The 18166-nt window shown below is 35.9% G+C and overlaps 2 protein-coding genes and 1 non-coding gene across 3 annotated transcripts; 2 read left to right on the top strand and 1 right to left on the bottom strand.

Annotated features, from left to right (window-relative positions):
* Positions 1-867: 867 nt before the first annotated feature.
* LOC125236369 (alpha-tocopherol transfer protein-like) lies at positions 868-8008 on the top strand. The gene is made up of 7 exons (XM_048143151.1): positions 868-954; positions 2479-2629; positions 3494-3653; positions 4046-4160; positions 5628-5759; positions 5906-6119; positions 7571-8008. Exons 2-7 carry the CDS (start codon positions 2479-2481, stop codon positions 7714-7716), a joined length of 918 nt encoding a protein of 305 aa, XP_047999108.1. The 5' UTR covers positions 868-954; the 3' UTR covers positions 7717-8008.
* Positions 8009-8578: 570 nt separating this feature from the next.
* Positions 8579-8650, top strand: Trnat-ggu. The gene has a single exon. It is a non-coding gene; the product is annotated as a tRNA-Thr (tRNA).
* Positions 8651-9585: 935 nt separating this feature from the next.
* On the bottom strand, positions 9586-18109 carry LOC125236366 (alpha-tocopherol transfer protein-like). Its single transcript, XM_048143147.1, has 7 exons — positions 17854-18109; positions 17348-17519; positions 13938-14149; positions 12614-12811; positions 11868-12084; positions 10344-10529; positions 9586-9786 (listed from the first exon to the last, which is right to left on the bottom strand). Exons 1-6 carry the CDS (start codon positions 17863-17865, stop codon positions 10375-10377), a joined length of 966 nt encoding a protein of 321 aa, XP_047999104.1. The 5' UTR covers positions 17866-18109; the 3' UTR covers positions 9586-9786; positions 10344-10374.
* Between the last annotated feature and the right edge of the window lie 57 nt (positions 18110-18166).

Raw genomic sequence — 18166 nt, 5'->3', positions numbered from 1 at the left:
AATTTTCCAAGATATTTACATTAAAGTCGCCGCATATAAGTATTTTTTTACTAGAAGATGATATTTTAAGTAGCACAGATTCCATAATTTTTTCAAAAGTTTCAAAATTACTTAATGGCGGCCTATACACACAGACAACAATAAATTGCTCCAATTCTACAGCACTTAGTTCTATAGTCCGTTCAACAGACATGGAAACAATATCCTTACGTTCCTTAAATTTTAACTGGCTATTTATTATAATTAACGACCCACCATGTATGGAACTATGTCTGGTGAACGAACTTGCCACCTGGTGATTATTAAATTGAGGCATTAATTCATTGTTTTTTAACCAGTGTTCAGTAATGCATAAAATGTCTACATAAAATTCGTTCATGAATAGTTCAATTTGTAATGTAATTTTGCTTGAAATGTCTCTAAATACTAGATAATTACTATAAATAATTAAAGTGAAAACCTTTTGGTACTTTTCTTTTAAAGGCTCGATTCAAACTTTAAGATATTTCAAAAACTAGCTCTAGGAAAACCCATTGAATCGGATATGTGTCAAGTCAATGTCAAAAATACATAGTTTATTACATACATTAAAATACGTTTATTAAACGTCACTTTTGACACTGACGTTCCGATACATATCATATGTCGGTGCCAAGTGTAAATATTGATTTTGACATAATTATTTTAAAAATATCGTATCTAGAGCTAATATTGAACGTATCTTAAATCTCGAATTGAGTCTTTACTAGTTCAATCAAATCTAAGATGATAACTATTTTCCTTAACATGTTCATCATGCTATACCGTTGTTAAGCTCAATTTCCTGTTTATATGGCAAAACTTGACCAGTTCGCCAAACCGGTTTTTGTAACAAGATCATTGGTCATTTTGAACCGTCCTTTAAAGGTGAGTGTACTGTTTTGATGGTTGGACGTGACGGCCGCAGAAAGGAAGGTAAAATATTTTGTTTTTATCTTTTTTTTTTTTTGATACTTAACCTATGAGTTAACTGTTTAAGCATTCTAAAAAGTATGGAAATACCTATATTTTTATTATAACAAAATTAAGACAATAAAAAAATGCCTGTACAAATTATAAGTAATAATGAAAACAAAAACAACTCGATAATGTATCAATAACTTTATTGAAAGTCTTTCACGTGTATTTGGATATTATTTGTACGTTATAAAATACGTATCAGATATGGTTCTGATTAGAGAAAGAGTTACGTTTCTTCACAATCACTTGTGACAATGACATATGAGATGAGATCCACATCGAATAATTAAAATCCGAATACGCATGTTATTCATTGCTCACCTGGGGCCTATTTCTCGAAGCTACAAGTTAGAATTTACAAGTGGTAGTCAATGGGCCCGTTTCTCGAAAGGTACAAGCCTTGTATTACAAGTGTGTTTCCATGACAACCCATACGATTTGACAGTTCGCGCGCTTGTAATACAAGGCTTGTACCTTTCGAGAAATGGGCCCAATGTCTAATATAACAAGTTAGAAAGAGACTTCCATGCGAATTACATGCGTTGTAGACTTAAATATACAGCGTGTGTATTCCATACGGGCGTATATCTTAATATTATCAGACCTAAGGAGGCTAACTATATGTTTTTTTTACTAGATAAGAAATGTTTTTTCATACATAATAATTCAGCACGCAATGTATTACGTCCACATCAATTAGCGTATCGACCTAAACGTCATTACGACATGACGTTTATGTCAAATCAAATTAAGTTGGACGGCGTACATTGCTGCTTGGTCAGATAAAAAAAAATACTTTTAATTAATAACACTTTTTAACAAAATGCTTATGTATTGATTTAGACTAACACGATTTGCACTCATAATTTTAGAACAAAAAGGGACTTAATCGCGGACGTTTCGAACATCACATTATGTTCGTGGTCACGGGTAGACACCACGAACATAAGTCCCGTTTTGTTCTAAAATTATTAAAAATACTTATGCTATACGATTCGTATGATCAGATACTATAACTGGATACATTATTCGCCCGTATGGAGTCCACACGCTAAGCGCTGGTAGCCTAGCGGTAAGTACGTGCGACGTTCGTTCCGGAGGTCGCGGGTTCGAACCCCGGCTCGCACCAATGAGTTTTTCGGAATTGCCAGTCGCTTTTCGGTGAAGGAAACATCGTGAGAAAACCGGACTTATTCCAATAAGGTCTAGTTTACCCTTCGGGTTGGAAGGTCAGATGGCAATGGCAGTCGCCTTCGTAAAATCTAGTGCCTACGCCAAATCTTGGGATTAGTTGTCAAAGCGGACCCGAGGCTCCCATGAGCCGTGGCAAATGCCGGAATAACGCAAGGAGGATGATGACGGAATCCACACGTTTTTTTTTTAAATTAAAAACTGGCCAGACCTTAGTCGCACCTGATGGAAAGTACATATTAAACTTATAATGAAATGAAACAGTCTAATTGTGTATTAATTTTGCAGATGGAACAAATACGAATATTTCCATACACCGCAGAGGAAAGAAGAAGAATGATTAAAGAATTTGGTTTTACTGAAAATGGTATAAAAGAAGATGTAGAAGCAATCATGGACTGGTTTAAAAGACAACCGCATTTGGTTGAAGCAGGAATAGGTATGATAATTATATTATTACTATAAGCTTTTGCCCGCGGCTTCGCTCGCGTTAGAAGGAGACAAAAAGTAGCCTATGTCACTCTCCATCCCTTCAACTATCGCCACTTAAAAAATCACGTCAATTCGTCGCTCAGTTTTGCCGTGAAAGGCGGACATACAAACAGACACATACACTTTCCGATTTATAATATTAGTATGGAAAAGTATTGATGATTTATCAAAAAACTATGATTGATCTGAAAAATCTAATTGTTTAAATTATTTGGCTTGAGTAGAATCGGTCCTAGGTAACTTTGATGCGTTTTTAATATCTAAGATTCTATCAAATGACCTAAATAAAGAAAATAAAAACGCCACCGGGGGACACCTTACACAGATCAACCTTTTAGCGTGTGAAGTTTGGCTTAAATATAACCAGACAATTACTAGTGATTGGAAATGTCGATAAAATGATGTATCAACGATAATTTGTAAATAAAAGCATATCTTTCATATTTATTTAAAGTAATAATCGTGACAGATTTAGTTAGAAGTGACATTTGTTTAACAATAACCTTAATTTAAAATTTTGAAAAAACCCCCGACCGCGACATAGTGGACCGATTTTCATGAAACATGGCTAAGAACACTCCCGACTAACACAGCTTTCAAATGAAAAAAACTAAATCGAAATCGGTTCATCCGTTCGGGAGCTACGATGCCACAGACTCAAACTTATAACACCCCGTCGTTTTTGCGTCGGGGGTTAAAAACGTCAGTGGATTGAAACTGTATTATTGACATATTCAATACATATCTAATTTCTATTTTAGCCGAATGATAACTTATTCAAAGAGGTTTTAATTTAATATGTTTATTTCAGATTCTGAAGTTATAGTCAAAATGCTAATAATGGCTAAAGGTTCCCGAGAAAAAGTCAAAAGTAAAATAGATAAGTTTTACAAATACAGAGGCTTGTCTCCCGATTTGATACACAGCAGAATAGAAGTGTTAAAAGGAGATGAAGACTTTTTCACCTTTTAGTAAGTAAATTGTATTTAATGTCACAATGATTAAATTAATACTTATATTGTAAGAGAAGAAAGGAGTGGAATTCCTTGCCGGCGGCTATAATTCCGAGCTCATATAACCCGGCAACCTTCAAATCAAGAGTGAACAGGCATCTTCTGGGCGAGCTCACTCCATCGTAGGCCACGTCTTTACCTTTGGCTAGTCTGTGGCCAAGAGTAAGCCCATTTATAATAAAAAAAAACCTGACAAGTATCAAATAAAACTGCAAGACAGGGTTTCAACCTGCACCTTACGGATTGAAAGTCAATGTCGCTAAGCTACCAGGTTTACCAGCGCTTTTATTCACACAATTCGATATACCTCCAGTTAAATAAGTAAATGTTTTTTTTAAATATATTTTCAGTCGTCAAGCCATATCAACGAAATTATATGAAGGAAAGAGAATCACCACACTAAAGTTCGTTGATCCTAATCCAAGCTCTTTCAAAATTGAAGAAATTTTCAGAAATTCTTACATGGTAGGTATATTCTACAAGATTTGTATGTTACATCAGACCTTGTCAATCACGACGACAAGTTTTGTCAAATCTAAGGGCATACACTCGAGCGGCCAGCTTTGTGCATCTTTTTTGCACGTGTATTAGTAGCCAAAGGGATGCATCGACGCGATAAGCTATATCACATTAGTGTGCTAGGCCCGCAGATGCGAGTATCAATACACGGTGAAACAAAAAGGACCTTTCAAACTTTGTATAGTGACTTTTGGGGTCATAATGAACAACTTTTATTATGGGACCAATGCTGAAATTGCGAAAAAATTTTTGGCTGATTCATTACATTGCGACTGTCATGATGCCGCTCATTTCTATGGAACAGTCAAATTTTTTTTCGCGATTTCAGCATTGGTCCCATAATAAAGGTTGTTCATTATGACCCCAAAGTCACTATGCAAAGTTTGAACGGTCCTTTTTATTTCACCTGTATAATGAACACGTGTGTCGTGGGTTTTGCTCTCAAGGTTTATTATCTACCTATTCGGCACACAATTCGTTGTTTTTTCCTTATGTCACAATAATATAATACGTCAAGAGAATTTTAAGGCTTCGATATTATTCTACAAAGAACAACTAATTTTTCTACTCTATTTAATAGCCTACTTATTTATAGATCTCAAATGGGGTGAATAGGGATGGCTGGGGTGCAGTAGGGACGAACCTTAAAATGTGATTTTCTTGTCAATTTCTTTACAAATTACTGCAGAAATAGTATTTTTACGGTAAAAGTCAGAGAAAAAAACCTACCTCAAAGCCCTAAAGAAAAAAGTACGGTGGCCTAGATGGCGTTACACCTTTGGGGAACGCTCGGCTAGATGGCGCTAATATTAATATTTGACATTTTAACACATCAAGCTAAAAATACGGGTCAAATTGCCAAAACCACTACTTACCACTTGTACTATTATACAGCGTGTGGATTCCATACGGGCGAATAATGTATTCAGTTATAGTATCTAATCATACGAATCATATAGGATAATCATTTTATTAAAAAGTGTTATTAATTAAGAGTAATTATTTTTTTAAATCTGACCACCGTGCTGAATTATTATGTATGAAAAAAATATCTCATCTATTCAATATAAAAACCATGTAGTTAGGCTCCTTAGGTCCAATACTAATCGTTATTCAAATATTCGCCCGTATGGAATACACACGCTGTATATTCTGTGCCAAAACTGAGATTCAAAAGTTTTAAACTTGTGTCGAGAGATGGTGCATAGACTGCACTGTGATTACACATTTTACTTTGACAGTAACTCGATCTTCTTTGCTATAAGTATGTAAATGAAGTTCTAGGAGTACAGGTAAGTCACGTTCTCAGTTTTGATTCACCCCATTTGACGATACCTGCTTGGTTTGTTTAGTCCTATTTTGTACGTAATTTTTATTACAAAAAGTACACCTCCTATTAATTAATAATTTCAGGTTGGTGACTTAAGACTGAAATACGATTACATGCTGGGTGAAATATGGCTTTTGGACCTCAAGAACATTACACTGGGCCATTTCCTGAGAATCAACCCCATGGTGGTACAGAGGGCTTCACAAATGTTTCAAGTAAATATATTTTATTTCATATTTTTATTTTAATTTATCGCTTCTCTTTACGAACTTCCTACTTTTCACATTTTGTACCGTAAGGTATTATTTCCACACTTGTATCTTTACTATTAAATACTAAAAGCTTTTTCTTAATATTTCAGGAAGGATCCGGCTTCAGAGTATTTAGCATCCACGTTCTAAATGTTCCGTCTATCGGCCGACAGATATATAATTTATTTAAGCAATTTATCAAGCCCAAGTTACTAGAAAGACTGATGGTGCACGGAACTTTAGAGGAACTATACAAAGTTTTGCCAAAGATGTATTTGCCTAAGGACTACGGGGGAGATGATTACAGTATGGATGAATTTAAAGGTTAGTTGGGCCATTTTTTTCAAAGTTTTCCACCCCACTTTTTTTTTAATTTGGCAAAATTTATGTGGTTTCCACTCAGAATCGCGAGCTCTTTCAATCATAATAGGAGAAAAAAAGTATCCCTATGTTTTTTTCCCATTCCGTTACCAGTTTTTCATATATTTTGTATGGCGGTAACGGAATGGAAGGTCTAAAAAATGTATGGAAATCTTGGAACATTTTTTTTCTCCTATCAGAACCGAAAGACCTCGCGATTCTGGGTATGAAACGCGTAAATAATACCCATGTTACAAAAAAGTGGGGTGGATATTTTTTTTATCCCTTAGGGCGGGTTGTTTTGACTATAAAACTCCCGTGAGACTCATCAAACATATTAAGACGATACGGTAGGGGTCAATTCTCCATACAAACGCTCTCGACTATTTCCTCCCTGGTTTTTGAAGATAGAGCAATGATTTCTTCAACACAGATTGTTATTATTTGTATCTGTGTCGGACCGTTTTGATTTTTTTGATATTCTGCTTTTTAAAGACTCTGAGCCAATCAAAAATTTCCAAAAACGGCCTTTTTCATTGTGGCGCAAGGTGTGATACTCAAGATTGGTAACAATTAACCAAAAAAACTAAACGGTGCGACATAGATTATTTCATTGTTATTCAGATTCTCAAATTTCGTTCCGATTGATTAAGTTTTGAAGGAGGAAAGAGTCGAGAGCGGAACAACGATTTTAAAGATTTTTTTGAAATATCTTTTGACTGAGTTGTTCTTAATGGACAATTTTTTTTCGATAAATCTAGTTAATAACACTGGTATATTTAACTAAAATTCCCAAGTTGAAAGGGCAGTTAGCATTTTCGCTACCGTATCCTCTTAAAAGAAATTACTTACACTAAACGACCATAAATATTGCACATCGGTCTTTGGAAAGAGACAATTAACGTCACATAAGCAAGAAAGAGACAACGCTCTACGAAGACGAAAAGCCGATGTGCAATTATTTATGGCTGTATACTTTAAGTACTTGAATAAGATCCTCGAAAATGGACCGAAACTAGTCGAGCGTTGTTTCGACTTAATTCATTCGTGAGAATCGTGAGTGACCCACTAAAATATTTCAAATATTCATGATAGTATTTTTTGAAGCGCTGGTGGCTCAGTGGTAAGAGCGTGCGACTTTCAATCCGGAGCTCGCGGGTTCGAACCCCAATGAGTTTTTCGGAACTTATGTGCGAAATGTCATTTGATATTTGCCAGTCGCTTTCGGTGAAGGAAAACATCGTGAGGAAACCGGACTAATTCCAATAAGGCCTAGTTACCCTTCGGGTTGGAAGGTCAGATGGCAGTCGCTTTCGTAAAACTAGTGTCTATGCCAAATCTTGGGATTAGTTGTCAGAGCGGACCCCAGGCTTCCATGAACCGTGAATTCATGATAGTATTTTGATTTATTGCAGATTTATATCAAAACGAGTTTCGAAGCGGTACAACTTTGCAATATTTACTGGACAGTTGCAAGAAAGTGTCAGACGAGAAGAAGAGACCTGGTGTTAATAAGAACGAAGAACTAGCGGGAACGTTCAAACAACTAAACCTAGATTAATTGAGAATTTATTAAGTACTAGCTTTTGCCCGCGGCTTCGCACGCGTTAGAAAGAGACAAAAAGTAGCCTATGTCACTCTCCATCCCTTCAACTATCTTCACTTAAAAAATTACGTCAATTCGTCGCCCCATTTGGCCGTGAAAGACGGACAAACAAACAGACACACACACTTTCCCATTTATAATATTAGTATGGATATTAAAAGATTTTAATATATGAATTGTCAATTAATCTTAACTGTTTATTAACTGCTTATTATTTATATATTTTAATAAATTTCCTCCTTAAAATGTTCCTGCTGACTCCCTTATAGACTCCCAAAGTTTTGTATTGGCTGCAGCATCCATCCAATTGCTGAAAAAGCGGCTGGTCCTAGCCGAAGTGACAATCGTTGGAGCTATGTAGCGATAGAAACACAGCCTGGCTCTGTCGCACCACTGGGCCATTTTTTTCAAAGTTGTCCACCCCACTTTTTTTAGATTTGGATTTTTTTATGTGTTTCCACTCAGGATCGAGAGCTCTTTCAATCCTAATAGGAGAAAAAACGTGTCCCAAGGTTTTTTCCCATTCCGTTACCACTTTTTCATACATATTGTATGGCGGTAACGGAATGGAAGGTTCGAAAAAATGTATGGAAATCTTGGGACATTTTTTTTCTCCTATCAGGATCGAAAGAGCTCTCTATTCTGAGTATGAATCGCGTAAAAAATACCCATCTCATAATATCATTCGCTAGCTTGTAATCACCTGAGTTGATTCAGCTAGGAGGTCGAGCCACACTGTTCTACCTCAGGGATGGCAGAGGGCGCCACGAGCCTTCGGGAATGTCATATACTTGGAAATTTCGACCATTGCCTTCGTGCACCGATGGCCGAGTGGTTCAGGCATTCGCCCGGTAAGCGGAGTACGCTGGTTCGATTCCAGCTCGGAGCACTGGAGGCCTTGGTCACTTTTTCTTTGTATATGACATTTATTTAATGTTTATAACATAATAGTAGTGTTACTACTTAAAAAAATACAAATTAAAATATTTTCTATGAAAATAATTTAATTTGTTCTTAGAAAAATACCTATGTTACAAAAAAAGTGGGGTGGACAGCTTTGAAAAAAATGGCCCCACTACATAACAGCGATAGGGATTAGGGAGAGCTAGCAACGATACGCTTACGAAGGACTTGCGGTTAGCCGGGGCGAGCAGTGGGGCAGGCCCCGTAGCCGAATGGCATTTCTCCGACGCCAAACGAAAGCGATACGCCGCTGGCTCTGTCGCGCCAATACGCAAGCGCGATAGAGATAGATATCTACTAGCGCTTCGTTTCGTGAGCGTTTCGTGAGCGATTGTGCCATTCGGCTAGCCACCCAGGCGAGCGTGCGTCCACCTTACTAATGTGCCGACGGAAAGTTCCCAAAATTCTGAAACTTTCACATAGGAAAACTTTTTTTTTATACCACGTCGGTGGTAAACAGGTATACGGCCCGCCTGATGGAAAGCGGTCACCGTAACCTATGGACGCCCGCAACTCGAGGGGTGACACGTGCGCGTGGCCGACCCATTAGAAACTTGTACACTCTTACTTTGAAGAACCCTATACTGTAGTTCATCGGGAATACCTCGACAGAATTCGGAAACGTTCCATATTTTGTATGGACAATTGTATGAATGGAAATTTCAATTTCATAAATTTAAATTCCCTTTATTTTTCGTGAATGAATCGTGAATTTTTCAAGAAAGTTAAGTTTATTTTTTGATAGTTTAAGAAACTTGCACATCACTAATTAATCCACCCTATGCAGCGTCTACTCAGGCCCCGTAGCCGAATGGCATTTCTGCGACGCGAAACAAACGAAACGCCGCGAAAGGTAGTCTGGCTCTGTCGCGCCAATACGCAAGAGCGATAGAGATAGATATCTACGAGCGTTTCGTTTCGTGAGCGTTTCATGAGCTTTTGTGCCATTCGGCTACGTACGCAGGACAGTCAGGACACTTGTGTGAAATTCAATTGTTTGTCATCCACATCCCAAGCGATTGTGACGCCGCCACCACGCCTTATAATATTGTTTGTGTTTTTAGGGTTCCGTAGTCAACTAGGAACCCTTATAGTTTCGCCATGTCTGTCTGTCCGTCCGTCCGTCCGTCCGTCCGTCCGTCCGTCCGTCCGCGGATAATCTCAGTAACGGTTAGCACTAGAAAGCTGAAATTTGGTACCAATATGTATATCAATGACGCCAACAAAGTGAAAAAATAAAAAATGGAAAAAATGTTTTATTGGGGTACCCCCCCTACATGTAAAGTGGGGGCTGATATTTTTTTTCATTCCAACCCCAACGTGTGATATATTGTTGGATAGGTATTTAAAAATGAATAAGGGTTTACTAACATCGTTTTTGATAATATTAATATTTTCGGAAATAATCGCTCCTAAAGGAAAAAAAGTGCGTCCCCCCCCTCTAACTTTTGAACCATATGTTTAAAAAATATGAAAAAAATCACAAAAGTAGAACTTTATAAAAACTTTCTAGGAAAATTGTTTTGAACTTGATAGGTTTAGTAGTTTTTGAGAAAAATACGGAAAACTACGGAACCCTACACTGAGCGTGGCCCGACACGCTCTTGGCCGGTTTTTTTTTTATTTACATTTATAATAAATAAATAGAAATTAATCAATATTAAGTTTCGTAAAAGAGCCGTCGAGACCATAATCGTCCAGGAAATTTCTCTTCGTCGTTCTCTTGGATTCTTCAGTATGTATTGAATCTTGTTGTATAAAATAGTTCCTCCACTGTGGTGTACATAATGTTCTTTCCCAAGCATCTGTGAGAGAAAGAAAAAAATTAACTTAAAAAAATAATGACGACATATTGATTGTTAGAAACGATTAGCGATAAATTAAACACGACTGAAGAGATTTTTTTAAATAGACGCAAGTTAGAAATTCCCTTTTCCCACGTGTATCATGCGACGTTGTTTAGTACACCATTTTGTATGTACAAAATGGCCCTTTGAAGTTTACACCTGACAAAAAAATGTACCTACTACTTTTTGAACTAGTGAGAGGAACAAACACCATGTGTACTAAAAATTGTTCTACTCTAGCTCATTTTATACTTGAATAATTTCGATATTAAAATTACAATGATTTACATAATATGAACCATCAACTTAGGATAGCCAATGTTGGAGCACCACTGTACTCGTATACTTTCCCGACCGATTTGGGCCATTTTTTTTTCAAAGTTGTCCACCCCACTTTTTTAGTAACATGGGTATTTTTTACGCGATTAATACTCAGAATCGCGAGCTCTTTCGATCCTGTTAGGAGAAAAAAATGTCCCAAGATTTCCATACATTTTTTCGAACCTTCCATTCCGTTACCGCCATAAAAAATGTATGAAAAAATGGTAACGGAATGGGAAACATTGGAAAAAACCTTGGGATACTTTTTTCTCCTATTAGAATTGAAAGAGCTCGCGATCTGAGTGGAAACCACATAAAAATTTCCAAATCCAAAAAAAAAAGTGGGGTGGACAACTTTGAAAAACATTTTTTTGGTGCGCATTTCATTGGTGCGCTCTCATGTGACTCGCATAGCCACTATACCGTACCGTTTAAGGGCGTTCCCTACGCCAATGACCTTCGATTTGAATCCACTGATATTATGATAGTTTCTAAAGCCACACATCAAAAGCATGTGATATTAACAGCATCGTCTTTAAGCAAAATAGTATGTCATAATTACTTCACAGCTCATTGTTTCTGTGATATTTGGCATCAAAGTTGAAAAATCTTATGGTCAATTTAATTACTTTAAAATTAATATATCTCTCGAAGTTTTAGAAAAGTCAAAGGTGAATCCAAATATGTCGATTTCATATATAAATTGTATAATTTACTTTCCTTCCTTCCTTCACTAAAATCAAATTTCGATTAAAGTGTTTTTTAGACCATGTTTAAAAAAATCATAATAAATAAGCATTTTTTTTTTCAAAATATGGCGCTTACGAATAGATATAAAAGATTGAAGAACCGATGGCAGTTGGTCTTATAATTATATCTGTAATGCTTTCGGAGTTTCGACTCAAAACTTATTGCGGTAGGTATAACTTATACAAATACATACATAATAATTCTAGAGGTATTGTAGATACATACCGGCGATGTCTTGGCATGTAGCATCATAGGTCCCACCCAAATCCTTAGGAATGATGTCTTTCGGAAATTTATTAAAAACCTCTTGGACGTTCTTGTAAACATGTATTCTTTCGGCGACTTTTGGCTTGATCATTTTTTTTATGAAATTTAGAGCATGTGCGGCAATCGAAGGTAGATTTATAATATGTATGCCTTTTATATTAGGGCTCAGGCATTCCTGCAAATGAATAAATATTATGGGACATCTAACACAGATCGACTTAGGCCAAAACTAATTATAGATTATGGTGTTTCTCTTATGTTTCTTGATCGTCTTAAGGTTTAAGCAATTCTCATCCATATTGTAAGCGACAAAGATGGATCTTCAACTAGACATGACACATTATATGCATACATACCTAATTACTCATATCGATAAATACCTACCTATATACTTGCCTTATGCAATAAGTACCTAAATGACAAGGGATGGTGAGGATGTTGAATATTTTAACCCGTCACCACACTAGCAAACCAGCCAGACTGGTCGATAACCCTTAGATGGACATGGTATCAGAAACGATACAATTGAAATGCCAAAACTAGATATGAGATTGACGTCAATTGATACAGAATCAAGTTTGAAATTGATATGGAGATCAATATCAATTCTTAAGTCATTTAAAAGTGAAACCTATACGATGCATCTAAGGGTTAAATTTCTATTTTAAAACTAAACGAAGTTCAGAAAGAGAGTAAAAACTTACAGATAAATAATGTACAGTTTTCCATATGAGTGCTGGAGTTAGCTGCTTCATCACTGTTGGTAAAAATGTAGCATTGCTATAGTCAAAAATGATTTGTTCAAATATCACACTGTCGTTCCATATTCTGTAGTCAATCATCATGAAGATCGCTTTGAAACAATCTGATATGATAACTCCTTCGCTATACGGTGCTCTAAAAACAAAAAGGATAATCACAGCAAATATATTTAAAACACCTTCGCTTAAACTCACGCCTAGATTGTCTAAAGGCACACCATGAAACTGCTCAAGTTTAGTTGAATTGAAACGGAATTCTGATCACAGATCTGATTGCTAGATCACACTCTAACCGAGTTCTACGACACCCACGAGAGGATAGGGGGTGAAATTCTGAACCCCTTACCGCACAGGATATAAAAAAAAAATATGTAGGTAAAAGTGTCGCAATGAAATAATAACTATCTACTTATATATTTTAATAAAAATAGTAAAAAACATGATGCGCTTTTACTTCCTACTACAATAAAATAGTATACTAAAAAGCGTGCTATTGAGTATGCTCAATATGAGCATGCTCACGAGCAGTTTACATTTGCTATGAATAAGCAGGCTAGTTTTGAGTATGCTTTCGAATAAGCATGCTCAAAGCAAACACTTCAATACACATGCTATTCGCTAGCTTGCTCTTTGCTAGTTCTAACATGGAAAACGAAGAAATCCGTATGGAACTGAACAAGTCATTTTGCTGAATGAATGCTGCATTTTGTTTTTATATTGCGGTATACGCGGATTCCATAGGCATTCATGGTTACGGTATAACGTAACAAATTTTTAGTGTTTTATCGTCGCCCCAACGTGACATAGCGAAAGGAAGCACGCGCACCTGCTATGACCAACTAATCGATACTAGCATCAAATTCTATATAAACAATACTGTTATCCTTGTGGTGCAATAAAGAATATTTACTTACTTACAATACGTGCAGATTGTGACGTTTCCCATACAATGAAGCGGCAACGATTTTAGCAGCGCCATCTAGCGGTATGAGTTGATCAAAGTAGTTTGTCACTATACTGCCCTGCTAAGCCGAGTGGCGCTATCTCAAAACCAATTGATTTTGAAAATGGGATATAACTTAGCTATGGATTTTCATTTGAGATAGCGCTTTTCAGCTTAGGAGGGCAGTATAGGCATAGTACGTAAAACAACACAAAATGCGATTACTTGATCTATTTTAACATTTTTAGATGGAATAAAACCAAGAAATAAGAGTGTGTGACTTTTTTTAATTTTAAACTGTATGAACTTACCTCATGCCGCTAACATTGTAACTCGATGGTTTTCTGGCGTTTTCTGGGGCAATATTATCCAAAATCCACTTTTTAAAACTTTATTCAAATGTGGTGCCATTGGGTCTCTGTTCCTCAAAAGTTCTGGCATTTTGTGTCTCACAGTGAAATAATTGTCAATTTTCTGTTTCACTCTCTCAATACTGAATTTTCTCGCGATTAGTAGTCTAGCAATCATTTGATCGTCTGTAAAGTTAAATTAATTAAATGCAATTCATTTCTTCACTAACGATCACATACCTATCCCTATAACGACTATTTATGCCATTATTTTTACAATTAACCACGAAACAACATTGCAACCCCATATTTATCAAACATTACACCATTATATTTTATGAGTTTTGATAGATGACAACCACAATCAGTGTCGATTTTGACCACCGCAAGCACTGCGATCGCTTTGTAGTGTGACAGGCCACACTCACACTACTACTCCTAACCATGCTATATAAGTTATCGCACACTGTAATCTTATACACAATAAACCTATATCTCATATAAGTGAGTTCTCCTTTAGTCCCCACATCACATGGCGACCCTGCCAGTGCGGCCTCGCGCTGCACTGGCGGCGCGCGCGCCAGTCAGAAGATGAAAATTAGTTATTCATAAATTATTGGACAATTATTGTGAAAAAGTATAGTGAAATTCAGTGGACACAATTAAAACTGCAACAACTGGACAATTAAACCTAAATACCTACTGTGCATATATACAAGCTGTGGTGATTAAATATAATTATAAGTTAAAATAACTGACTATGACACACTCAAAACTTAAACAAACTTTGCGCAATCCAGTTTTACTACGAAATAATATTTCTTTGGCAGTGAGGTATACAAACTACGAGTATGTGTCAGGACAAATAAAACAGCCAGTGAATGTAAAAGTGCATTAAGCGAAAATGGACTAAATAAAACAACAATTGGGACTTAGAGAACTTTTGTGATGATGGTAGCTGCTGGGAGTTGTTCGTGTCGCTGGGAAAGGCCTCGGTCTGAGATTGCTCGTGTCCTTGGCCCTAATTCGTGCACCTGACTCCAGGTGGAAGGACCAGAAGCTATTCCAGTGGAGTGGTACATTCGGAGTATAAAGGACAGTTTAGTGTGATAAGGTTGTATTTAGTTTCTTATAGTGTTTTATATGGAAAATTAAAAACATTTTTTAGTTTAACGCTAATGCGTCACTCCTTATTGAGTGATAATTAAAATAATGAGTGTCATCGAGGAATATTTACAAGAAAAAAAAAATATTGTGGTAGTTATTCAGGTAAAAAGTATTATGTTACTTGAACTTGGTTGGACACGCTACCGCGCTACCGCGTGTCTAGATTTTTGAAGAAAAGTAAGCTTTTGTATGTCTTCTTAGAAAATATTAGTGAGAGGTAATTAATATTTAGCGGGTAAGGTTGAATACTAAGTACGTCGCATGATGATGAAACTCTATTATGGTTAAATGTACCTATATGATGTCATTTTTTTTAAAATATAGCTATTTTGTTTTGATTTCAGATATATTTGGTAATCCGGTTTCATTTCGATGTTACACCATGTTTGTTTAAAAAGTATCCCAAATACATTGCGCAAGTTCCTTACAAGTAATTTCATCAGAAACTTAGTCACGCTGCCACCATGATTGGTAGGTATGCGCTGTCTGTAATTACGGCTCAAATTACAGTAAACATTTGTATCATTATGCACCTGTTTAGATTACAATGTAAATTTTGCAATCACATTTCTTATTAAAAGACCGACAGTTGCCACTTTTAACCCTATAATATTTACTTAGGCTACCTATTACATTATTGATTAGTTTAAATAATGATAATTAAGATTGGTTTAATTTTAACGATACGAGTAATATTTTATTAAGAATGACAAATATTTGTAATTGATATAACGGATTTGAGATTTTTTACTAACGGAACTGGATTTTATGAATTGAAATATATATTTAAAAAAACGTACAGTATTTTGAATAACAGAAATGAAAATTGAAGAGAACTATGTATAATTTAATTTCGGTATATGCAGAAATTGGTTGTTTGTTTTAAAGTTGAATTTTATGGATAGTGGTTTTGTGTTTCAAATTGTGTGTTATATACTATGAGAAAATATTATAGAGAAAGACGATTTAATTTTCACAATGTTGGATTTTGAATGGAAGCGTTAATTTATGGAGAATGGATTTGTAAGGCATAGATGGTGCGATAGCAGTGGTTGGGCAAGCTGAAGCAGATAAGTTTTTCAAAGAACGATAAGCCTGATCAACTTAGAGTTGTTGAAATTCTTGTGTGTTAAAGCTTTCACGGTGTTGAGTTATATGTTAGGGTTGTGAATGTTTTTTTTTGTGAATGCGAAAGGAATAAAGTGAATATAAATAAATATGCCTATCGCATCAACGATGGCCCGAGAGGCAGTGTTGTGCGATTAGGTTAGCAAGGGTACGCCAGGATACAAGGCAGGCACGGAATCCTTGGCCGTCTGACCATGATTTGGTCGAGTATCAATCGTGGGGACGCCTTGGACACATGGAAGGTTTTGATGTAAGGATGTGTGTTAAAATAACTGCCTGTATGTGTAAAAAAATAGTATGTGTGCGCGCTTAAAATAAATATACTTGTATCCTGAGCTAATAAATAAATAAATAAAAGGTCGGCCGACCAAGTAAATGCGCTGTGTACCCTTGCCAAGTATTGCACGCTTTAGATGCACAATTAAATAAAATGTTATGTTATGATATCATAAATGAAGTTGGTACCTAGGGAATTTTTTACTGATTAATTGGTAGCCCATCTTAGGTTCTTCCAAATTTTTGATTGCCCTACCTTTCTTTACTATATAGAAGGACTATTCAACAAACTGGTGTCTGCCGTACTAATTCAAATGGCCAAATGATCCCCTGGACGTCATAATATCGATGGAAAAACGAATTGCTAAAAGACCTTAGTGAAATCAGTTCCGACTTCCGACATAATACTTAAACAGCTGCTTCGAATAGGGAAGCATCGGTCTTTGGTGTCGGAATCCAAGATCAATTTTAGATCATCGACTGCACTAAAGTGAAGGCGATTATTGAGATGCCGTCTCCCAGCGCTGTCACAATGTTGTGTATAATAATTAAACTCGGGTTGAATGACAACAGATTTTATTAAATATAAATTCTACCCACAACAATCGCCCAGTTAGAAGGAAGTAATTCATGGTAGCTAAGTAATTTGAGACGTTATCTGGGTAAAGATACCTTATTGGTGAAGGCGCTTACGTCCCGCGGCGTAGTATTTGTATATGAACATCGCTCATAACGCCGTAAGCGCCATCGACAATAAGGTCCCTTTACCCAGATAACGTCACATATGTATAAATAAATTTTATGGAGACTCACGTATTTGGCCTGCTGGTAAATGTGGTTCTTTATTGTACCACTCATGAACAGCCCTGATCATGTCTTGCACGTAATCTGGACTAAAACCGTGCTCAAGGAAAAAATTCTCTAACGTGTCTTCGTCTGAATTTAACAACAGCTTTGAGTTAATGGCTAAATCTTCTTTTGCTTCCTGTAAATAAGAAAACTCTTATAAAAAGAAAATTCTTACAATTTTATTGAAGCTTGAAGGCCTTGTGGTTGAATCCCGGTAAAGATTTTTGAACGATGAGCACACATTATATTTGAACATTTTTAATGTAAGTATTTAAATAAAATGATTGATATTTATGAGACAGGAGTTTTTAAAATATTGAATTTGAGAGAGATCGACACAGAAAATGAGATGTAGATCTGATGGGCCGATAAAAAAATAAAAATAAAACTTAATGTGTTTTAAAGTAACATTTAATTAGTAAAGTAGTAAGAGAATTAAGATAAATAAAGAAAGTAATAACAAAACTTACAAGATTGTACATGTTTGTTTGGTGTTGTTGGTCACATGACTGAAAAATTCTAAATAAAATAAATCATTAGGTACCCCTAATTAATATAGGCTACAATATTATAATGAGATTTATAACCTACCTGCCAAGCCTACCTTTGTTTAGTTTTTTTTAACACCGTAAGTATTAAAAAAAACTTTTGTCAATCGTGATTATAGTGCATTACAATAAACATTGTTAAACAACTTTGGATTTTTTTTAATTAAAAAAAATCTATTGTTTGTATGTAGGCTTTGTTAGGCTGTCCGCCTTTTAGCAAAAATATGAAGAGGCC

The sequence above is a fragment of the Leguminivora glycinivorella genome, chromosome 19 (genome assembly GCF_023078275.1).
Source record: "Leguminivora glycinivorella isolate SPB_JAAS2020 chromosome 19, LegGlyc_1.1, whole genome shotgun sequence".
Lineage (NCBI taxonomy): Eukaryota > Metazoa > Arthropoda > Insecta > Lepidoptera > Tortricidae > Leguminivora > Leguminivora glycinivorella.
Note: the sequence above shows the minus strand (reverse complement) of the source record. Positions and strands in the feature narration are given on the sequence as shown.